At 38.7% G+C, this 25,846-nt stretch overlaps 1 protein-coding gene and 1 long non-coding RNA gene across 2 annotated transcripts; one reads left to right on the plus strand and one right to left on the minus strand.

Annotated features, from left to right (window-relative positions):
• Window positions 1-1,681: 1,681 nt before the first annotated feature.
• Window positions 1,682-18,224, plus strand: en (engrailed homeobox). The gene is made up of 2 exons (NM_001164900.1): window positions 1,682-2,602; window positions 17,560-18,224. Exons 1-2 carry the CDS (start codon window positions 2,074-2,076, stop codon window positions 17,883-17,885), a joined length of 855 nt encoding a protein of 284 aa, NP_001158372.1. The 5' UTR covers window positions 1,682-2,073; the 3' UTR covers window positions 17,886-18,224.
• On the minus strand, window positions 9,084-10,089 carry LOC146729687 (uncharacterized). Its single transcript, XR_014928016.1, has 2 exons — window positions 9,755-10,089; window positions 9,084-9,261 (listed from the first exon to the last, which is right to left on the minus strand). It is a non-coding gene; the product is annotated as an uncharacterized LOC146729687 (long non-coding RNA).
• Window positions 18,225-25,846: the final 7,622 nt, after the last annotated feature.

The raw sequence follows: 25,846 nt of genomic DNA on the forward strand, positions 1-25,846 counted from the left end.
GTGGCAATGTCAGTGACTGATTTGACATTTGGTATTTCAGGTCATCGAAATGTGTCTGATTTGGTATTGCACATCGTGGCAATGTCAGTGACAGATTTGACATTTGGTATTTCAGGTCATCGAAATGTGTCTGATTTGGTATTGTACATCGTGGAAATGTGGCAGATTTAACATTTGGTATTTCAGGCCATCGAAATGTGTCTGATTTGGTATTGTACATTGTGGAAATGTGACAGATTTAACATTTGGTATTTCAGGTCATCGAAATGTGTCTGATTTGGTATTGCACATCGTGGAAATGTGACAGATTTAACATTTGGTATTTCAGGTCATCGAAATGTGTCTGATTTGGTATTTCACATCGTGGGAATGTGACAGATTTAACATTTGGTATTTCAGGTCATCGAAATGTGTCTGATTTGGTATTGCACATCCCGGAAATGTGACAGATTTGACATTTGGTATTCAGGTCATCGAAATGTGTCTGATTTGGTATTGTACATCGTGAAAATGTTTCAAAATTGACATTTGGTATTTCAGGTCACGGAAATGTTACCATTTGCCGCTCTATAAGTGACCCGGATACGCCCGAGTCAAAACAACACTGCCATTCCATTTTTATGATAGGGGGAATTGAGAGAAAATACAACAAACATGAAACAACTTTCCGGGGTGTTTTCGGCTTTGAATTTTGTTTTGCATAATCTCACACATACGTTGATTGAGTCCAATATTTATACACGTGAATGAAGCATACAACAAGCCCCTCCCAGTTACTCTATTGCATGTAGTCACGTTGTATTGCGTATACTATAGCTTACGTGAATGGAATAGAATCAGGATACCCGTGATGATATTATTCGCTTCCATAAAAATCAATCATCGACGGGCGGAAATGTTTTTGGTTTTTTTTAGTTCAGACGCACTCCAGTTTTTACTTGTTCATTGGATGATGATATTTGTTCAATATTCAAACGTTTTGAGTTCTGTTTACGGCGATTTTGTTAATACTCTCGTATTACTCCGCCACACCTTTCGCATCAGCGTTCGCAGCTGAATACAACTAACTCGGTGCGATGTGCACCCTGGATGACTCGCCACCTATTAACCGTACACTCTCTGTTTCAACTGTTGTCCGGCGTGACCCAAGATAAAGTCTAACTGCGGATATCGTGCACTGACAAAGAGTCCGTTTTTTTCGCTTCAACAAGTCGCTACAGTTCATTGTTTAGACGGTGAGGTTTAAAAGATCTGACCAGGTTACTATTAAACGTGGAATAATAGAGCATTGATGGCAGCCAGAAGCCGGCATGTTATTCTATGCAATTCAATTAAACGCCGTTTCAGCATTCCCAAAACAGGCAAACAGCAATGCAACTTAAATTAACAACAAACCAACCAACAAACATAATACGAATAATAATTATAAACTGTTGGCGTGAACGGGGACGTCTTAGCTGCTTCAGTGGGAATTGATGGGCGATAATGTACTCAAAGTAACAAAGAGTGTCGGCTATGTTGAGCACCAAATCAGTGGGACAAAGTTAATTATGCAAAACTAATTATTTATGATTGGCTACACACTAACTAGTGACGTTTATGTACCCCGGTGACGTCATCCGAGGTCACTTGTGGGTAGATATGGATTTCTGTTACGGTTAGCTGCATCACTTGTTGTCTGCGATCCGTCTTCACTTGAACATTGCATTACACAACGCCAAGTATTACTCTACTAAGACGGCAACAAATACGCTCGGTTATTGTAGCTGATCAGCGGTTTGTTTTTATAGCCACCCTGCAGCGACTCCTGATTCCGTTGCTAAACGCCTCTTTTGATTGGATGAAGACACGTGCCAATCGTAGTGGAGCTGACTATCTTAACTGGTAAAGAACCTGTGACAACGACACCAACCGGCGTCATAGAGTTCCGACTGCGGACCAGTCACTCATTGATCTATATGCCAAGATCAAGACTCTATTAGTACATTTGTTGCGCGGTACATAGGCAGCTCACTCTGTATTGGCGATTGGTACCACTGAAACGCGCTCTGTGCTGGCCAATCCAACTTGACAATGACGGAGAAACTGGAACACAGCGATCGAAACTCTAACCAGCAAGACGAAAACGCCTCGCCAAATATCGATATAGACACCCACCAGGAGGAAAGTGACTACCTGGTGTCGGTTGACTCAGGAGAGGAGGAGACGATGGAAAGTGACCGAAATGAAGAGAAAAAAGTGGATGAACATGACGACAATTCGAGAAACGTTGAGCAACAAATGGACGCAGAGCAGGTGGAAGAAGAACAAGCCCAACAACATACAGATTTTTCTATCGCCACCATTCTGCGACCCGACTTTGGAAGGAAAAACAGAAGTTCACAAACTCATGAACCTAGTAACCAAGACAGACAACAGTCTGGTGAAAACAAACAGAACGCAAACAACAAACGTACTGTGACATACGAGAAACAGAAACGTGAGAGCGACGACACGACAAGTGAATCCGGCGAGGATGAAAATAGTAAAAACGGCAAAAAACGGGACATACTGTGGCCTGCATGGGTGTATTGCACGAGATATTCAGACAGACCATCATCAGGTAAATGAACTTATCAATTAAAAGTCAACTCTCTCTATATATGTATATATTAAATTTAATTATTATTTCACAAATAATTATAATATTTAATTTGTATCGATGTTCAACTGCTTTGTACATGTTCTGAAAGAAATGTTGGTTTCATTACATAAGATTTATTTATTCCCTGACCCAACTGTGTACATATTAAACACGGAAATATCGAATTATTCGTTTAATAGTCAGATGATAATTTCAGCAACGATCAACAACAAAATTGCGAGGCTCTATTAACACATGTTTACGTATAGTTTTAAACACGCATGCTGTTGTCGATCGTGATCGCTTATCGATCGAACAGTGAATCGTTTGTTTCTGTTTCTGCAGAGACATTCGCGCATGGTAACCACCCTAAGCATAGCATGATATTTGGTGCTACACACAAGGCCAACAAAGTTGTATGTTTTTTTAAAGAAAAAAAAAACTGTTGATCTGTGACGAGAGCAGGCAATCACAGGAGTTGTAGACCGTGGACGCATTCAAGTTTGTAATTTTTGTTTTACACACTGGGATTCCATTTCCAATTGTCCCTTATATATTCCAGGTTATCCAAGCTAGTTAGCAAAACCAATTATACGTCATGCTTATATCTTTGTTTCAAGTGGTGCCGACATAAACTGTTTAGTCTACACTTGAAATTAACTCGTTTGGTGTGGTGTATCTAGCGTGTTTGTTTCTTGATAGCTTAATTTGCCCCCACGACCCGAAAAGTCGGTTGCCGGCATATCGCTCTAGTGTCTAACATCGGACAACGCACTCATGAGCTAGTAATTAACTAATGTTGTTGTTTTGCAACCGATCGCCAGTCTACGCCAATGCTCCGAAAATTTTCAAATCATGTGTAATCAACAAATAATCAAAATACATAGTAGAAATGAGTGGAATGAACAACTGAAATTTAACTTGTTGGGATTGTGTGAGTGTTTTTTTTTTTTAATTTGTATTTTACTTTGTTGTGTGTGCGTTGTTCGGTTATGTGCTGTCTGTTTTAGAAAAATGAAAAGATCGCCCTGGTTCTGCACACCACCTAAAACTTGCGCACTCGGCAATACACTGGTGTGGGTATCGTGTTTCATGGGCACGTTCACTGGGTCTTCCACGCGGCGATGTGTTTGCTTCGCCGGTGTCAATGTGCATGTAACCGCAGTGTTTCGTTGTTTTAGTTACAGAGCGACGGCTGGGTTCTACCCATCGTGGCCTATCAATTAAATCAAGATGTTCGGATAAGGTGAAATCGAAAACCATCCTTAAATACGTTTGTTTCCGCTCGATGTATATATTACATAGTCGCGCAATACGAACAGGAGAAGTACTTACGATCAGTTGTACAAATTTCAATAGTATATCAAAAAAATTGAAAAAAAAAATCGCAATTTCAAAATGGCCGAATTTATGGTTTATTTAGTTAAATTTGCTTCACGAATTACTATATTTTTGCCAATATATCAATAATCAATAGATATAAATTCTGTCATAATTTAGAACGGAGTGATACAAATTGTGAGTGATTCGTAAATGCCAAAAAAATTGCCGACTAAACCTTTGCTGAACATTTTTGTAACATGCGGTTAACCTCTCTCGCCCGCGTTCTTCTTGTGTCGTAGAACCAGTGTAGCAGTGCGATGTGCACTCATGCCCGGGTATCTACTAAGAGAAAACAAATAACAGTGTTTCCCAGATTTTCCAAAACGTGAATTTAATAGATTCCTGCAAGACTTATTCCGAGTATTCGCGATGTTTAGGTTGCCCATCAGGTACCGCGATACACACCGGGGGATGCCCAATCACTCAATTAAAAAACTATATATATATTTGAAAACAGAAAACCTTAAAACACTGGAATTACATATATACGTATATTTAACACAGGCGTAGAACGCGATATCTTTGTTCCGTTAAAATTGCGGGGGTAGACGGACTGGCGATGAAGGGTCCCCTGGGAGTAGATTTACGCTCCGGGAATGGATCGAGCGAGTGTATTGCTTTAAGTACACGTTAGTAAAGTACACAAAATGTCAAAATATTTAACATTGTGTCTAATCACCCATTGTAAAATAGTACTTTCATTTTGATGGATCGTCGCTCCGACCTTACATGACAGAATACATGCTAAAACTATAAGGGATTTCACGGTAAACCAACAAGTTGCCGTACAGCCACGCTAAATCGGCCGCAGCCGCAATACTATCGCGGTGTTTCCATAGTTGTTGAAAATCCACAATTTCGTACGTTTCATGATTTTTGTACTTTTTTTATAATTAACGCATTAATAGCTGAGTTTAGATTTATTCAAAATGTGACGTCGATGAGTTTTATACCGATTACTAGTTGTTTTCCACACAGTATAAGCTATATTCTATCATATTATGGCACGATAAAAAACAAAACGGTATGTTGCCCAGTCAGCCGATTCTGGCTATGTCCCGTCACACTCGTAATAATTTATTAAAAGTCACTCCAAATAAATAAAAAAGTTGACTTAAAGTAATCTGTGTATATGTATGTAACACAATTCTATTGAACTGAATTACACGAGTGGTAGTATAATACCGATCCCTGCTATAGAACGTGTCGAATCTGGTATTTTACTGCCATATTTCATACCTTTTAGTAATTTCTGGATACTGTTGTTGTCGGAGGTTAGTTGCTGATAGTTATTGGTAGCTATCGTTTTGTATGTTGCTAATAGTTAATTCTAGGTAATGATAGTTATTAGAGTTGCAGAATGTTCTTGTGAGTTCATGGTCTATTCAAAAAATTTAATTCTATAGTTTTATTATGGTGTGTTTTTGTTGTTGTTTTCGTTTTTGTTTGTTTTGTTTTGTTTATTTTTACATGAACAACTGCGCCCTTTTGTCCGGAAATGTTCCATTGCTTTCAACACATATTACGATTTCATCTTATCATAACTGACAACATCTACTTGTTTAATCTTATTTTATTTCTATTTATTTCGTTGTTGTCGAATATCTGCTCTGTTTGAACCCCGAACTGTCTTTGGCACTGCGTCTAAGTGATAATATTTATTGATTCTGACTCTGCGAAGTTCAAATGCGTTCAGGAAAATTGCAAACAATTACGTCGTACTGAATGTGAATTTCTTTCCCCAAATCCCCGGGAACAGTTGCTCGAAATGCATCAGGGAGGCATCAATGTCATGCTCTGAGCTGGCGTGGCGTGATTCCGACACGTCGTTATTGTCACAGACCTAGCATGGGAATCTTGTTAGGGCCAATTCTAACAACTGAACCGCTATTTACTATGACTACCGTAGCCTTTGTTTTATTTCAAGTACTATATGTTATCAGAAAAACGTAGATCTTGTGGGAAAGAAACAAGATTTAACGATTTTTATTTCCATAAACTGTTTTAAAACATTCATCGTGCAAACAATATAGTACAGAAACTCACAAGCAGTTGAAATCGCTTTGCGCCTAATCGTGTTTACGCATTCAACGGAAACCTTTATAGTACAACTACACAGTGACAAAACTAAGCTTCGCCCCTATACCATAATAGGAGTAATTAATTTCATATTGCAACTACTACGTCAAGAATCATGCTGCGATATAAGAGATAACCAGATAAACACCGAGACATGTGCAGATGTTGCCGCAAAACGTGTAGTATAACGATCCGATCAAAAATACCCGGTACTAGAGTCAATATGGTGTCGGTGTATTCGAGACAAAACCATTAACGTGTATGATTGATTACAACAAATGCTAATCGATGAGCCAATTATACGCGTTGGCGGTCTTTACTGGAGATGGTCTGAATGATGACGTAATGCGTGCGAAAACTGAGATGCGATGGAAGGACTTGACTAGACACGACGAACGCTTCTACGGACGCGGGGTGGACGAGAAAACCACCTGCAACTATACCAAATCCCCGAACAATAACAAATCCTCTTCGTATACCGAAATAGAATATATCACATATTAACTGCTTAATCTCACATCGATCTACTTTAAACTGCATGAAAATACACTGTTTTGAAAAATCCGAATTTTAAATTCGATGTTAAGCATTTTTGTATTTGCACCGAGAAAGCACTGGTAATATCCTGTAACACTCAACAAACATAAGTTGGGAGAATATTGAAATATAGCCACTAAGAAAAAATTCGATAGACTGAGATAGTTTTCAATTTCGTATTATTTCAAAATGCAATGGAATAAATGAGTCAATGTTTTTATTCCTAATTTTACAGAAGACAATGCAATGAAATAAATGAGTCAATGTTTCTATTCCTAATTTTACAGAAGACGTCTCCTTTGTATTAGATACTCTTAACATTTAACCGAATATTGTAAAACAAACTGGAGAGATTTGAAATCACCCGTTAGCAATCTGAACACGACAGGGTAAAATAATTAAATATATAATGCATTGCCAAATTGGTAGTACGTTTTACCACTCTGTAAACATTTTGCAGTGTTTTTTGTTTTTTCATTCATTCATTCGTTTAGGATATATTTCCTCTTCGACACTAAAATATGTGTATATACATGTATATCCATAGAAATGTAATGTTCTTTTCCGCATTTTTTTAAAAAATATGTATATACACAAATATTATATATACCGGTATATAATTTTAATTTCACGCATTCTTAGGTCGTGGAAACACGTGGTGATTGCAACTAAACAAAATGGTGTCCAGCGAGAACTTTTTCTTGGTTACATTCTGCACGCATAAATTGTGGATGCTACTAGTATACTGTGCGTGTTGTGAGTCATGTGGTATCCAGGGCGTTTAAGCTTACATCACAGATAATCTGGTAAACTCCTGGATTTACATTGCAATAAACGTTCTGGATTTGGTAAATTTCATTGATTGTTCTTAGTCTGTGAGAGAAGTCACAACAAAGAAAATATATAAAGAAGATTCTAATATTCAATTAAAAAGAGTTTGCCCGGGCTGGTGGAGCAAACATGATATGACCGTCAAATGGTTTGGTTTTTATTGTAGACAAAGGACAGTTAACAGGGGATTAATCCTAAAAATGTGGACGAATAATTTCCCGAAATGTACTCCCAAGTCATCAACGGAACCTATTTCCCGACATGTATTCCCAAGAACTCAACGGAGCTTATTTTTCTACACGCCACCAACACGCCACCAACTCAGCCTATTCATCCACATGTACTTCCACGCCATCAACTGAGCCTCTACCCCATATATACTCCCATGCCACCAACTTAGTCTATTCTCCCATATCGTCACATGAGCCTTATCCATCATATGTACTCCCATATCGTCACACGAGCCTCTTCCCCATATGTACTCCCATATCGTCAACTGGGCCTCGTCCCCTTATATTTACTCCCATATCGTCAACTGGGCCTCTTCCCCCATATGTACTCCCATACCGTCACATGAGCCTCGTCCCATATATGTACTTCCATATCGTCAACTGGGCCTCTTCCCCATATGTACTCCCATACCGTCACATGAGCCTCGTCCCATATATGTACTTCCATATCGTCACATGAGCCTCTTCCCTCATATGTACTCCCATATCGTCAACTGGGCCTCTTCCCCATATGTACTCACATGCCATCAACTTAGTCCATTCTCCCACATGTACTCCCATGTCACCATCATGATGGAGGTATCTGTTTATACCTCCATGCATGCCACAAACTTCGTCTATTCCCCCGTATGTACTCCCATGCCTATTTTCCTACGCGTACCCTCACGCCAACAACTGAGCCTCCTCACCCACATGTACTCCCACGTCATAAACTGAGCCCATTTTTCTACTTTTACTCCCATGCATGTCACCAACTGAGCCAACATTTTCTTCCATGCTATCATCCGAGCATAAACCCAGCTTTGGGTCACAATACACGTAAATGACCAATACAGCAAAGAAAATAATTATGACAACGTGTTAGTTCTGAGCTCAGACGAAGATCTTAAAACGTATCTCATACATATTCAACCCGAAGCATTATTAGCGAGACAGGGTAAACGAAACTGAACCATTACACGACACTCGGCAGGGGAACCCAAATAATATGTACCGAGTCAAAGAGAGACCAGCCTATCCAATAACAACGTATATTACAGCGGAAATTATTATTACCCTGAATGTCATAGTGTTTCGCAGTAGGTCAATCTGATTAAAATCTGATGTAGTGTACGGGCTTTAATTATTTTGGCTATAAACTTATTTTAATTTTATTTTTTATTACTTTTGTTATTAATGCCCTTTTATTTTATTATTTTACATTGATTTTGATTTTTTTTAATTCCGCCCTACCTACATCTGATCCGACGCCTATGTAAGTCCCGTTCAAATCTCGCGTAAGTAACAGCCAATCACAGCCCCCCTTTTATACAGGCTGTCGGTTGCTTACTTTTCAGTGTATACGGACAATCTTTCTGTACATTATATTTTGCTCACTTGAATAAACCATTAATAGAAAATTGCTAGTATATTTTTATTTTCAAAAGAAATTCCACAGCATTTTCCAATTTTTGTCATTACATTGAATATTTTGTTCACTTCCAACAAATGTGTACACTTCCTGATACATCTTCGCCAGCCAAGGTTCGTTTATTCAGTCATCGCTTCAATTTTACATCAAACACTGAGCATAATTATCTAGAACGGAAGCAAAAAAATAAGTAAATCGTAATGATTAGAACACTCTAAACAGCTATAGTAAACAATGCAAATTGTAAATTGTATAACGGTCACCGGCCCACGGCATCGACGCAGACAATTGGAGCAAACAAATATTTCCTGATCAATTGCGATGTGTTCCAAATAAAAAATATTTTATTCCAGTCCAAATCAGCTCAATTACTTTAATAAAGAGTTATTGTATAATGTACAAAATGTTGATACATTTTGATGAATATTTACAGCTACGGCTTCAATACCGTAGACGGTTTTGACCCGATCGTCAACAAAACATCACCCGTCTCCAGGGCAAGCGACTGGTAAAAGACACCGATGTTCGGTCGAGCCGGTGGAAACAAAATCGTCATTCCCAGAATAACTACGCAAAGTAACGATCCAAACTCGAACCATTCGAGCCACAATATAAACATAAAAAAATGACTTTCGTTGCATTTGACAATGATAAACTTACCGAAAAGCCGTGTTCTTCTCGGTCCTAACGTCGGTATAATCCGCCATTTTATGTTTGAGTGTGTTTGCCACCTGACTCTGCCCAGTGACGTCATCATGTGCGCTATAGAAGAAGGTCTGTGATTCGTTGACTAAAATCGTCGACAGTGGGTCTCGTTGAAATCTCGTTACATAGGCATCGGCTCAGATGTATGTAGGGCGGAATTTTAAAAAAATCACAAAATCAAAATCAAAGTAAAATAATAAAATAAAAAGGCATTAATAACAAAAGTAATAAAACATAAAATTAAAATAAGTTTATAGCCAAAATAATTAAAGCCCGTACACTACATCAGATTTTAATCAGATTGGCAGTAGGTGTGCGCCCTACTCACTATTAAGATATTAGGAGTGCTCGTGTGTGTTTGCGTGCGTACTCCGTTTTCCCATCACATTATATTGTTCAGCAACAAGCTAAAAAAGCTGGGTGATTGAAATCGCTCTGCGATCTTCAAAGTATCGCTTTGAAGTGCTCGCCCCGTGGAGAGTTAAAACGAGGCACCCACCAGTATGCTTGTAACGTATAGCCATTAACACTGTGTGGGGGGAGTACGAGACTGATTGACGTGGCATAGTGGCTGTATGGTTGCCTTTAATCACATTGTCAATCTCCAGTCCACTTTGTCCACTGCTCGTCACATCTACAAGACCAAACATCAAGTACAGCCAATTTTCTTCCCTGGGTTGAACAAAAAAAGCTGCTGACACATTTCAAGTGCAGAATTTGTATTAGAATCTATTGCGGTGTGGGCGAAAACAAAGACGAGAATAGTTTCCACTTCAGCGATGTCACTACGATAGACGTCGCCACAATAGCATAGATATGCCGCATCCAAGTGCTTCCCATCGTTGTACTCCGAAGAGAACACTTTTTTAGCGGATTTATTTCGAAACAGCAAACGCCAGTCGTACCGGTCGATCGATCCATGTGATACTAGGTTTATTTCACGAATCTAAGTGCAGCTAGTCTAATTTAAGAAATGTCTTGATAATCCCACAGAGTTTAAGTTGAACTTGCAAAAAAAAAATAACATTAGAATAAACGAAAGAAGTTTGGCGTGTCATTGTTCGATTCAGTTTCGTCATTTGCCCATTGTGTAATGTACCATGGTATTTGATTAATTGTGAGCCCGGACCCGGTGGACGCTTATGTAGCGTGCGGTTCAATTCCGTGAGAACAAACAATGTATTTTACACGCGTTGTATACGTCGCTATGAGTCCCATATCGAACAGAACGCGGTACAACCCCAAACTTGCATTCCGAAGAGGCAGGGAGGATATTCACTTCGTATATTCTCCATGGGGTATACAACAAGGATTTTCACTAGTTTTCTTTTAATTCAATAGTTCGTGAAAGAATACATTTAACTTTGCATGATCGCTTGTTTTTGTTGTTTTTTTGTTTTTTTTTAAATTAGCGCATTAGCTATCCGATAAGTAAACGATAAAACGGAGATAATAATTAGGCCCGTAAAATGTTTACTTTGTTAAATCTATTTCAATATGCACATTTATCCATGATTGTACTTTTACATTATTAACGTTTATATTCCGCTGCTGAATCCCGGTTCGTTTCTGGTAAATACTGGTTCATAAACAATGAAAAAAAGTTTTGTTTTTTCTCCGGCTAGTTTTTTTTTTAGTTTGTCAAATCTTGTAATATACACATTTAAAGCACCACATTCGTCAGTCCACGTTATGTTCTATCTGGGTCCCGTGCGATGTATATTACGAGCGTAAATATATAAAACAAAAAAAACATGAAATATGAACGCGCGTCGTGCTTTGAAGTTGCTCTCCCAATTTGTCTTTTACGCATAACGCCTCCCAGTGACTATTGTGATCACCACGATAAATGATAAAACCATGTTGATTTGCAACAAATCGATGTAATTCAAGGTCACTTTAGTTTACTTTAGAAGACCCTTCAAATTTCGATTTCAGGATTCTGTTCAATTAAAATTTCTCATGATGAACTGTACGTTATGATGTTTACAGAGGTTTTTCTGCAGATCATACTGAGTGGGCATAAATATTGGACGGGCGAGTAAAATACTGAACAATATGCGGGATATTTAGGTCTATGCTACGCGTACACGGTAACCGTGCGACGAACTACGTCAAGTATGGATGAACGGGGAATGCGGTTCTCGCCAATGTGACGGTCGGGCGGGCATTCGCCCGTTGTTCGTCAAAAAAATCAATATTAATAATATGCGATATTAAGGCGGGGAAGTGGCGGAGATTTGAGCTTTGATGTGTTTAATATTCAACATTGTTTCGCTGATGTTCGGTGTCGCTAGCTGTTCGGAACAGATTGTTTAAAAACTGTCGCAGATTGTTCTAAAATGCTGCATTTCACAATTTTGCGCAATGTGCAATGAAAAATAAAACCATGTCCATGACTGCTCTTTCAAAGGGCGTTCCATCGCTTAGAATTACTTAACATACTAGTAATTGAACATTCTCCAATTAAATTATGTTAGGCGCCGTGTCTGAAACTAGTGTTACAATCCCGTTGTTTTTCAACAATTAAAACTCATTTAAACAAACTATTGTTTTGTCGTTTAATTATTAAAAACGTTGTTTTGTTCCCCCCCCCCCCCAACAATGGAGGGGGAAGACCTTATGGCCGAACGTATAACATTCACAAACAAGTACATGTTCGTTTCATAGGCAGTTTACTGTGTACGCAAACTGTCGTTAGTGGCTTTGTTACTTCTCACCGCGTGGTGTGGGACGTGAATGAGCAGTAGTGGGGCCAAATTAGTTCACATTTTAATAACTTCAATAAAAGCAACATTATTGGGTATCGCGTTACTTGCGCTGAGTAGAAAGTACTAAGATGTAGAAGTGTAATTAAGACAGTGTTGATCCCCTCCGGGCGAAGTCAGCGTTCCATAGCGGGGTACAGAGGAGACGAGCCATCGAACGCCACGTGTGTTCATCGGTGTCTAATACGTACTAATAATCGGCAAATTATAAAAAGATAACAAATACTACCTTAAAGTCAAGTGATATTAATATTGCATTATGTCCAGGGTAAGTTAGTTTGTAATATTATAAAAAAAAACGTAACTGCTTAAAATTTGACGAAACGTGGATAAATACAGAGTCAAACTATATGATGGTAAATCTGTGGGTGGGTGGACGGTGTACAGGCGAGGTTGTACAAACATGATAAATATCATTGTAGCTTGCTTCGTCGTTAATACAATATGAGAAATTTAAGGGCATTGTTTTGTACCCTCATCATAATACTACGATTAAACCAACACTAGTTTTGGAGAGGGGAATTATATTTAATTTACGATGTGATGCGTGTTTTTGTGACGGGCGGGCGGGCAATCATCAATTTTGACTGTAAAGCCGGAACATGCATGGCCGGGATGCATCACTAACGTCTCGGTTGCAAACAAACAACAATTTCGGATCAAGACACTGCATGTCCGATATTCACACGATCATAAATAGTATTTGCTTAGTCAATTGTATCGATTATAAAGACTACGAATTCAACAATCCACTAGGTGATATAGTAAACGTTATAAACAGAACAACTACTGATATCTAAACACCTTGCAACAATCGGGTAAACTAACAAATTAACTTCAAAGTTGAATCAATATTAAAACTGTTGTTATAGGAGACACTCTGTTCTTCGTCAGAAATGCGTCCTGTTGTCTTTCATTTAAATATGTTCTCACATTTTATCTGTTATCGGAAATTTTATTTCTGTTTGCCGTGGATGCAGAACGCACAGAATATGCTGTACAATTGATAAGCCCGAATGTCGAACAGTTGGCATGAAAGAATTGCCAACACCTAGTGTTGGTATAGTCCCCTTCCGATTGAACTAGCCGTCACTCACAATTAGTTGTTAATCTATCTCATCTGATAGCATAGTTATGAATATAAATCGATCTTATCTGAACTTGACGCTTTACAAATTATTGGCATCTTAGATGCGAGCACGGTGTAAGATGGCATCGTTGTGGTTTCTATTTGTTAAGTTATTGTTTGTTTATTTTTCGAGTTCTTCGTAAGTCAATTTCGACGGAACTTGTTTGATATAATGAGAGAAGTTAGTCAACGACAGACGGCTGTTCTCTGATAAATAAATAAATACTAGACTCGAATACGTAATGCAATCGTGTGTCTGTGCGTCACTGTACCAGCGACAGATGTGTCATCGCAACCGCCTGCTACCATTACTCACGGGACGAACCGATAATATGAGACGGGTAGCGGAAATTGATGACATTCGGCTCATTGTCAAGTCTAGAGGCTATATATATACATACGAAGATGTTAGGTAGTCCACTTTTTAGTTAAATCGTGAATGTGGGGTCATGTTATGTCGCCAATCAGACAGCAGTGATCCGAATACATGAATTATTGAACTGATAACGGACCAGATACACTGTTGCCTAGTACAAGTGTATCTGATCCCTTATTAGTTCAATGAAACATGTATTTGGATCTCCGTTGTCTGGTACAAGTGTATCTGGTCCCTTATTAGTTCAATGGTAGCGGATTTGGATCTCTCTTGTCTGGTAAAAGTGTAATTGGTTCCTTATTAGTTCAATGGTAGCGGATTTGGATATCTCTTGTCTGGTAAAAGTGTATCTGGTCCCTTATTAATTCAATGGTACATTTATTTGGATCTCCGTTGTCAGGTACAAGTGTATCTGGTCCCTTATTAGTTCAATGGTAGCGGATTTGGATCACTGTTGTCTGGTACAAGTGTATCTGGTCCTTTATTATTTCAATGGTAGTGGATTTGGATCACTGTTGTCTTGTACAAGTGTATCTGTTCCCTTATTAGTTCAATGATAGTGGATTTGGATCACTGTTGTCTTGTACAAGTGTATCTGTTCCCTTATTAGTTCAATGGTAGTGGATTTGGATCACTGTTGTCTGGTACAAGTGTATCTGGTCCCTTATTAGTTCAATGATACATGTATTTGGATCTCCGTTGTCTGGTACAAGTGTATCTGGTCCCTTATTAGTTCAATGATACATGTATTTGAACCACTGTTGTCTGATGCAATTGTATCTGGTCCCTTATTAGTTCAATGGTAGTGGATTTGGATCACAGTTGTCTTGTACAAGTTTATCTGGTCCCTTATTAGTTCAATGGTAGTGGATTTGGATCACTGTTGTCTTGTACAAGTGTATCTGTTCCCTTATTAGTTCAATGGTAGTGGATTTGGATCACTGTTGTCTGGTACATGTGTATATGATCCCTTATTAGTTCAATTGTATGTGTATTTGGATCTCTCTTGTCTGGTAAAAGTGTATCTGGTTCCTTATTAGTTCAATGATACATATATTTGAATCACTGTTGTCTGGTACAAGTGTATCTGGTCCCTTATTAGTTCAATGATACATATATTTGAATCACTGTTGTCTGGTACAAGTGTGTCTGGTCCCTTATTAGTTCAATGATACATATATTTGGATCACTATTGTCTGGTAAAAGTGTATCTGGTCCATTATTAGTTCAATGATACATATATTTGAATCACTGTTGTCTGGTACAAGTGTATCTGGTCCCTTATTAGTTCAATGATACATGTATTTGGATCTCTCTTGTCTGGTAAAAGTGTATCTGGTCTCTTATTATTTTAATGATACATTTATTTGGATCACTGTTGTCTGGTGCAAGTGTATCTGGTTCCTTATTAGATCAATGATACATGTATTTGGATCACTGTTGTCTGATTCAAGTGTATCTGGTCCCTTATTAGTTCAATGATACATGTATTTGGATCTCTCTTGTCTGGTAAAAGTGTATCTGGTCTCTTATTATTTTAATGATACATTTATTTGGATCACTGTTGTCTGGTGCAAGTGTATCTGGTTCCTTATTAGATCAATGATACATGTATTTGGATCACTGTTGTCTGATTCAAGTTTATCTGGTCCCTTATTAGTTCAATGGTAGTGGATTTGGATCACTGTTCTCTGGTACAAGTTTATCTGGTCCCTTACTAGTTCAAATATACATATATTTGAATCACTGTTGTCTGGTACAAGTGTATCTGGTGCCTTGTTAGTTTGGTGGTATGTGTATTTGGATCACTGTTGTCTGGTGCATGTGTATATGGTCCCTTATTAGTTCAATGATGCATGTATTTGAATCACTGTTGTCTGGTAAAAGTGTATCTGGACCCTTATTAGTTAAATGGTACATATATTTGGATCACTGTTGTCTGGTACAAGTGTATCCGATCCCTTATTAGTTCAATGATACATGTATTTGAATCCAAAGACACTTGTACCAGACAACAGTGATCCAAATACATGTATCATTGAACTAATAAGGGACCAGATACAGTTTTACCAGATAATAGTGATCCAAATATATGTACCAATGAACTAATAAGGGACCAGATACACTTTTACCAGACAATAGCGATCCAAATATATGTACCATTGAACTAATAATGGACCAGATACACTTTTACCAGACAATAGTGATCCAAATATATGTATCATTGAACTAATAAGGCACCTGGTACACATGTACCAGACAACTGTGATCCAAATACATGTACCATTGGACTAATAAGGCACCTGGTACACATGTACCAGACAACAGTGATCCAAATACATGTATCATTGAACTAATAAGGCACCTGGTACACATGTACCAGACAACAGTATTCCAAATACATGTATCATTGAACTAATAAGGCACCTGGTACACATGTACCAGACAACAGTGATCCAAATATATGTACCATTGAACTAATAAGGGACCAGATACACTTGTACCAGACAACTGTGATCCAAATACATGTATCATTGAACTAATGAGGGACCAGATACACTTTTACCAGACAATAGTGATCCAAATACATGTATCATTGAACTAATAAGGGACCAGATACAGTTTTACCAGACAATAGTGATCCAAATATATGTACCATTGAACTAATAAGGGACCAGATACACTTTTACCAGACAATAGTGATCCAAATATATGTACCATTGAACTAATAAGGGACCAGATACACTTTTACCAGACAATAGTGATCCAAATACATGTATCATTGAACTAATAAGGCACCAGATACAGTTTTACCAGACAACAGTGATCCAAATATATGTATCATTGAACTAATAAGGCACCTGGTACACATGTACCAGACAACAGTGATCCAAATACATGTATCATTGAACTAATGAGGCACCTGGTACACATATACCAGACAACAGTGATCCAAATACATGTATCATTGAACTAATAAGGCACCTGGTACACATGTACCAGACAACAGTGATCCAAATACATGTATCATTGAACTAATAAGGCACCTGGTACACATGTACCAGACAACAGTGATCCAAATACATGTATCATTGAACTAATAAGGCACCTGGTACACATGTACCAGACAACAGTGATCCAAATACATGTATCATTGAACTAATAAGGCACCTGGTACACATGTACCTGAGCAATGTGATTTTATTACCCTTGTTTGACTTCAATAAGGAGATTGTTCTAAGCCACATAGAAACTAATCCATATCACTTGAGTGAGAATATCTGGTAATTTCTGACCGAGCACACAAAGTACTAGAACACCCTTCATTTGTATTCCTGAAATTTCAAAAAATAATAATATGTGTGTGAAAGGTCACGTGACTCACCGCGCACTAAAATACACATATATAGCAGTGTTTAACAGACCACGTCGATATAAAATGTATGAATACTAAATGAGCTTTTTTTCTGGTAATTTTCTATTCCAGGTCCGAGATCACGTCGCCCGAAAAGTAAAGAAAAGCCTAGTGACGAGAAACGACCCCGTACGGCGTTCACGGCGGAGCAGCTCGAACGACTGAAAAGAGAGTTCGACGATAGTCGCTACTTGACGGAGCAAAGAAGGCAGTCGTTGGCCAAAGAATTGAAACTCAACGAATCTCAGATAAAAATCTGGTTTCAGAACAAACGTGCCAAGATTAAAAAATCCACCGGCGCAAGGAATACTTTGGCATTACAATTAATGGCACAGGGTCTGTACAATCATTCAACAACATGCACAAGCTCTACGCCTGATGACGATATGCAAGAATGAATCGTAATTGACGTCATTAACTTACTACCCCACGCTTGGAATACTATCGCCTCTAAACCAGTACCCAACCAACCAACCAACTATCCATCCATCTATCCACCCAACCCTCTTATATGAAGGGAAGTAACGCATTCCATTGTAACATATGCAACCCCAACGTTGGCACTTCGTGATGTGAGTTGTCGGGTTGGCTGTGATCAACTCGGCGTTACCGGGCCCCATCGGATGTAAACTCGCTCCGCTGGTGATCTCACGCAGCCCGTGTATTTTCTTCTTCATTCTTTCACGTAGTGTAGTAATGAGGTGAAGGAGTTCATTTAGACCAGAGCACATGATCAGTCTTTGTACGAATTCAATAGTTTGTCATTAAATATTTAATCTAGAAAAATATTATTCGATATTGTCTTTTAGTATTCAGTGGGGATCCACCACCGTAACGGAAAATAGCGATAATCAGCCAAACAAATCACGACATTAATTGCATTATTTTTCTTTATATTTACATGTATATTTGCGTCTAAGTTCTAGATATTAGCATGTCTGTCAGTAGCCAAATACATCAAGACCATTACGTTTCATTCCCTCCATGGGCGTCCTGTTTTTAAAATGAGACGCTCTACCAGTCTAAACGACACAGCCGAGTTTTGTTCGATTTAATGCTCTCTCGTACACTATTAAAATAGTTGTTTTAATCTCAACGGCACGTGGATAGCTATAAAAAGGGGCCCGAAACCAAAATAACAAACAATGCAGGAGATTTCTAATCCTACAAATGTGCTTGTTTTTCCGAGCGCCCTCTCAGGCTTCTGGTCAGTGCACTGGCGAGAAAGGATGTTTCCTTGGTTGTATATTGAATGTTTATACGTACTTCGCTTGGGCGTTCTGAAACAAGTAAATTTAAAGATTATCCGGGGTTTACTGTTTAGTGTATGTCCCAAATCCCCGCCAGTGCACGTTCGCACCAATCTTGCAATCTTTTATTTCTAAAGCACGGACACGGCGTGAATACCAGACCTCGACCACAATGTCTTCCAATCTAAAGTTAATCACTAGCTCTATTGTGAATGACAATGCCTTCTTTTCAACTTTAGATAGGACATGGATTAAGGTATAACGATTCTTTTGATAGCTGTAACTGCTACCTATCTGTACGCCGAACTAATTGTCTATACTTTCATCAGATCCCCCACTCCGCTGTTATACGACAACCTTGAAAAAGATCGCCCGTTTGTGACCTTCATTATTCGCACGTGTCGTGTTACGGACACTTGAAAGCGAAATTTGGGGAACTATATTTTCCCACCCCTTTTGTATAAATCAGCGGAACATCTATCACGTCGATCGACAATTGTATCTACAATTACATTTATATTTCAACGGCGAAAAGGTCCGATTTCAGTCACATAACCAACCTTACCGCATATACTACCCGTCTCCAAGAAAAACACTGTGGCTTTTAACGGAACTAACACTGTACGAAGTACATTGCGTGATGAAAGTATATTGCAGTAAGATTGCCGATATAAACAGACCCGGTAACACGGGACTCTATTAGGCTGTGAACCCATGCGCGACAGTAACGAAATTTGAGTGGGAGGAACTTAGATTGGGAGTTCATTTTGTTTCGTGAGAATTACCTATGATTCGCATCCTAGGGGCAATACTTGATTGCGTGTTAATTGGGGATATATGACTTTATAAGTTTCTGTTAGAAATTGATATCATATTTTGTACATTTGCGAATCGACGTAGCGCCACTTGGCTGTAAAACTAGGGTAAATGTAGACGCAAGCTAATTACGGCATTCAAATTATTGGTACTTTGCTCGCAGCTATTTTTGCTCTATTTCCTAATTCGACTTTTCCTTACCCACTTCGCGCACTCAGAGTCGAGGGCGGTGTAGCTTGAGTGCGACATCTGGTACCGGACAGTCGGTGTTCGTGGCGGGCTCAGTATACCGGCATCAGCGTACAGCGACACTTGTATTCTGTTTTTATAAGAAATTAGCAACTAACTGGACACACCACAGTTGCTGGCTTGTTCGGTGCAAGCATGCGATATTAATGCCACTCGAAAACGTTTCCCATTCTAAACGCAAGTATTACATTAAATTGTGCTGAGTGCGCAGGGGATAGTATAGACGGCTGTGATAGGCAAAGCGGCGTTAGGGATCAGTCTATTTTCTAACTGGTTGAGCAGCTACAAAGCTAAGTGACATGTGCGTGAAGCGGCACTCTCTGATGTCTGTCTTCTTAAAACAGTAACTGTTTCCCATTACCGCACGCTTACCTGACGATGCCTTAACTACGTTCATTCGCCCAAAGCTATTTAGTGTTCTTTCAAATGAAAACGCCGTCATTGGCACTACCTTTTTACAATTAACGTTTTTATCACGAGGTATCGAATGTTTTGAAATACTGAGTGACAATGTGGAGTTGGGGCGATAGATGAATAAAAGAACCGGAGAAAGTTAATAAAATAATGTTTCTATTAGAAATAAAATACCAGCTAGACGTCAGACTGCTGGACAGCAAACCCCGAAACTGTTTTGACTAATAGCTTTATTTTCGCTTCGAAGTCAGCAGAAGTTTTCACATGAGACCGGAAATTTGATACTCACGCGCGCCCTCACCGCCATCGCTGTTAGCTCTGTGTCGGGCGTTCACGGTAGTAGCGTGACAGCTAACCAGCACGGGGATCAGAAGGCCACATAAGGTGGGAAATAGATGATACAAGTTGAATAACCAGTCAACAAGGCTGTCGTATTCATTACTGACGATAATATCACTTCATTAAAGCCACTTCTGAAGGGTCGTTGGGGCGGAAGACACAGGTAATTGAGACCGGTCACGTGACCTTCGCGCATTGCCAGAAGCCGCCGCGGCCATGGTAGCGAAGAAAATACTTCGATTCGATTGCATCAGCGAAAACTCTTTTGACACGAATTCGAATTTTCATCCACACAAAATATCCCAACATTTCAATCAACAAAAAAATCTGGTACTATTTTAATTTTGCTGTGACAGTCACGTGGCCGCGGTTTCATTTGGATATATCTTCATTCATGGTTGATGGGGTATTTTGATGGTGTTTACAGAGTTTAATGCGATCAATTGCACTAAAGGCCAGATACCACAATTTACGCGTACAAAGCGCCTATGCACCAATTTCCATAGCAACCCATCTAAAGCGATACATGGCAATTTTCCATTCAAGTGGTCCAGTCAGTCTTATTTTCGGATATCACTCAAGCTTTAATTAAAATCTACTTCACCTGTGGTTTACTCAAGTGACGTCACATTCAGGGAGCGGACAACTACGTGGTTCAAACACAAATCCTAACAGTGAGACAGTGTTTACTTCAATCTCACGTAGATGACATGGAATAACATCCAACTTGATTATATATTTACTGAAACCTATTATCAAGTATGCAGCTAGACATTCACAGATGGTAATTTTTTTTTTTAAACCATGAAGAAATACTGACTGAAACTAATTCCAATTTAGTTCTACCCCCCCCCCCCCTCTCCCAGAGTTTCTGATGCCTTACACCTAAATACGCCAAATTCTAACCGGTGAATTTGCCATGCCAATATTTGTGTGAGGATGTTTTCTCACATACCAATTAATTAAAAAAATCTAATAATACATTTCATTTTTTCAGTGAACGACTCGACAATATTTCATGGGGTTTTCACCAAAAGGCCAAACTCGGACATCGTCTTGACCCACGGAGATTTCTCTATCGCCTGGCGCTGTTTGAGTTTGCTTTTAGTAAGTGTATACACAACATCTTACTGGCTACCATATGTAGGATATAAATATACTATTATACTAGACCCCGTGCTCTTGTTTATTTGGAAGAGCGTTTCATACGGGCTAGTACTTCTATACGTGTGTCCATGATGCATTACATCGCCTTTTGCGAATTTGTCGGTGAGGGCGTTCCATCAAAATAAGATTTTCAGTCTATTGGAGTTGAGTGGGGGTTTCTATCGGCAACTAGCTCCAATATACAGTTGGTGTGTTCGTGTGTGTAATGTGGTGGTTGAGGCGTTTATTTCGGACCCCCGCTTTCTTTATGTAACATTATGCAGCTACCTTCAACATGCAATTGGTGTGTTCGTGTGCGTTACGGGGGGGGGGGCAAGGGGGTAGTTATACGGTAGTAGTAGTAGTACAGGTTACAGGAAATAAAAATAATGCATTTTACGTTTTTACAGGAAATAAAAAGAAAAGCTCCATTTACCGTATACAAATAGCTTTTACACATTACACATAAAACAAATTCCTAATTACATTTTTTAATATACTTGATAAATGATTTGTGTTTAAGAATCAAAATTGGAAATTGCGTTATACGCTTACAAAAAATAAGATCTTTGTACAAATTACGGACGAATAAAATAGCTGATTAAATTTTACATCTTTGCGTTTTTTTTTATTTATTTAAATTACATTATTACGAAAATAAAAACAATTGATCACAGCTTACGTAAATACCCCTTGTCGATCCCTTTTACGTGGTTGTATGCGGCGTCTCCATTCATATTCGTCCACTCGATAGTAGTATGAGGTTCAAAATGTACATGGGGCACCTACATTCAGACCGTTCTGACAATTTTTATTGCGTGGCGGCGCCATTCATACTTTGGTCGCATTGTCTTCATGTATGTTGGCTGAGCCTGAAGATAGAGGGGTTCGGTCTCTTTGTATATCCAGCCAAATCTCATTTTACCTCCATGATCCAGCCAAGTTTACATAGTCCTAGCACTGAACCATTCCAAAAGTTAAGCTACATGAATATAGAAAATGAAAACACGTTGGATCACTAGACAATTTTTTTTTGGGGGGGGGACACACACTCAGCTAAAACACTCAATTTTAGAGAAGTTTGCAAACATTGATTTGATATTACATTTTAATAACTGTAGTAACATATAAAACTGCATTGTGACATAATAACGATGTTTTGATATAAACAACAGCAGTATGACCTGCGCTTTGAATTAAATATACGTATAATAATTTCTAAATTTAGCATTTTTTTCCCAGCAATGCACATACGTCTGAATGTGCGACATTTGCATTTATAAACATTGATTTTCCCACAGTCCAATGCGCTCTTGTAATGACAATCAAGGATACGACTTTTGACCAGGGTACAACGTTCACCAATTACCGCCGATGACTCCTTCGATACCTATCAATCTCTAAAAGAATTTACCAAGTTAAATCTTGTTAGCCTAGCAATTTGTACTGCGCAACAGTCAAAGTCGTTATCTTTGTTCATTTGTTCATGCGTGGCGCGACGACAACCGCCCTTTAAACTCCCTTTTTAAATAGCGCCATCTATGTCGGGTGTTTTTATTTACTTTGTTTCACTGAGTCCAAATGAGCAATTTATATACATGTATATGCTGATGCAATTACAACGCTCCCAATAACTTATATGTTTGAAGTACAATTTCTATTATACATTAATACTACTTCAAATTTTAGCAATCAGGCAAAAATAACAGCGTAAGAGTACTGATTGTACTCGTACGCACAATGAATAACAGTCGTGCTTCTCACTTTTTTACATAAAATATTATTGTGTCAGGCGAAATTTCCGGACGTACAAGTCACTGCTGTCTCTTTTGGTTTGGAAGACTTTTTGAAAGTGCACGTATGAAAACCCGTCTCTCAAACCTATTACCGCGTTTTGGGATGGCAGGGCAAACTGTACTCAAATGTATCCTAGTGGTGCTTTTCTCTTTTAGTCTAACTTTAGTCGAATTATTATACAGTCAGCTGTAAAAGCAGAATAATTAAATTTTAAAAAACAAACTAACATATTTTTCGTTCAAGTTAACTCCCTAGGCCTGTTTGCGTGGGACGTCTCGAGTGCATCATCATCCGATTATCTACAGGATACGGTATGGCCACCTATATTGTACAAAAAGTTATGTACCATCGTGGTAGTACGCCTGCCTTAAAACGTGGCCGATGGGGGCGCCGTCCAGGAAAGCTTGAACGTATTTGGAATATCGCGCACCTTTCGCATTGTAGAAATAAAGCAAAAGACGAATTTCAATAGCGCTATCATTCGGTTTTCGTGCAAGAGTGGGGGCTGATTATTTGCCCGGTGCTCTAGCGTGTCTAGCGTTTACTTGGCGCCCCCCCCCCCCCCACTAGACGAAATTGGAACGTGTTTGCACCAGAGCGCGCAACTTTATAAGGTTGTGACGGGACTCGAAACTTGACTATCGTACGAATCACCCATAAAAGGATATATTGTAGCACGATTTGGTGGTGTGTGTTGCATGTCTAGGTCATCACAGACAGATTTTGGTCGCCGAGCAAAATTTGCTTATCGGTAAGGGCAGAGGCCCAGCTGATGACCCCATTTATTTAGAAAACCACGCCAGAGAGACTTAACAACATAACAATTCACAAATATATGTAAAATAGTTTCCTCTGCTGTTCCACAAAAGGTACAACGACTGGACTGTACTCGTGGTGGTGTCATACGATACCATTTCCAGTTTGTATAGATGATGTTATGCGAAAGTTTCCACAGACTGAAATTCTTGAAGTCTGCTATCCAAACATGCAACAAAAGGGAGATTAAAAACAAATTTCCATTCTGAATTATCAATTTTAATTAATTGCTGAAAATGAAATTTACTAATTTCGAAAAACATAGTTAAAGCGGTGGTCGTCGCGCAGCGCGTGTTCGAATTTCATGTAAATAAACAATGTATTTTACACGCGTTGTAGACGTCGCTATGAGTCCAATATCGAACAGGACGCGACACGATGACTGCCGCCTTTTAAGATTTGAGAAAACTTTTCGAACTCTTTTCGTATTGCAGTCGCTGAGTGGAGTTAGAATGCCATTGATAATAACAGACAGACTTTACAGTCTCGCCTTAGTTTTAATATTGTCCGCTGCTACAGAGGTTCCGCACGGTCAAAATTGACGATGTGAGCATGGCGACCTCTATAATAAATAGTCAGTTTGTTGTTTTTTGTTTCTTAATATGATGAATTAATCAAATATTAAGTGCTCTGTGGTTACTATTATAGTAAGAAAAAATCGGCCAGTCGTTATTTTTCAGAGGCAAGTATCTCCAGAGGATATATAGAAAGGTGTGGATTACATATGGAGAATAGAGGGGAATGGGACGAGGAACTCCCTTCTTCTGAGCATTGACGTGACCGTTATATCACAACTTAACTACGATGAGAAAATTCCGAGAAGAAACGGTCATTTTTACTAGTCTCATTCCTGGGATATAGTCTTCGCAAGGTTGGCCGTCCACCAGCGGTGAATGTTTGGATTCCTTTCTATTTGTATTTTTCATAAATGAAATAACCAACGAACTGAAAAGCCCGCACCGACATTGTATCAAATTGACACCAGATGTTATCATTTCAGATTTGCGATCGATTATAGATTTACAGAGATTATCTATTAAGATGAAAGATTATTTATTAAGATGAAAATATTTCGTGATCGTTGGAACATGATTGTGAACTTAGAAAAAAAAATATTATTATCAAGGGAGATAGACGAGTGTCAAAACACGAACAATGGTTATATAAAGGAAATGAAGTTGAAACTATTGCAAATATCTCGGTACTTTTTCGTATAAATCAATTACAGTGGACAATGAGCAGTAAAATAATGGCACAGCAAGCAAAAAACGCACAAAAAATTCTCAAACACGTAACATGTGAAGTTTATTTTAGAATATTTGACACTATGGTTTTACCAAATTTGCTCCATGGTTCTGAAATTTTTGCATGAGTGCAGAAGATATGAACATTTATAATGAATGCAATTATACATGGCATGCACATTCATCGGTATCATCGTTTGAGTTGTTCCGTATAATACCAAATTTGTCTTTTACGAAAATTTATGAACAAATTGTCTATCTATCCGCCTCTATATTCTTTCGACTATC

This window comes from Saccoglossus kowalevskii, chromosome 21 (assembly GCF_978046115.1).
Source record: "Saccoglossus kowalevskii chromosome 21, keSacKowa6.1, whole genome shotgun sequence".
Classification (NCBI taxonomy): domain Eukaryota; kingdom Metazoa; phylum Hemichordata; class Enteropneusta; family Harrimaniidae; genus Saccoglossus; species Saccoglossus kowalevskii.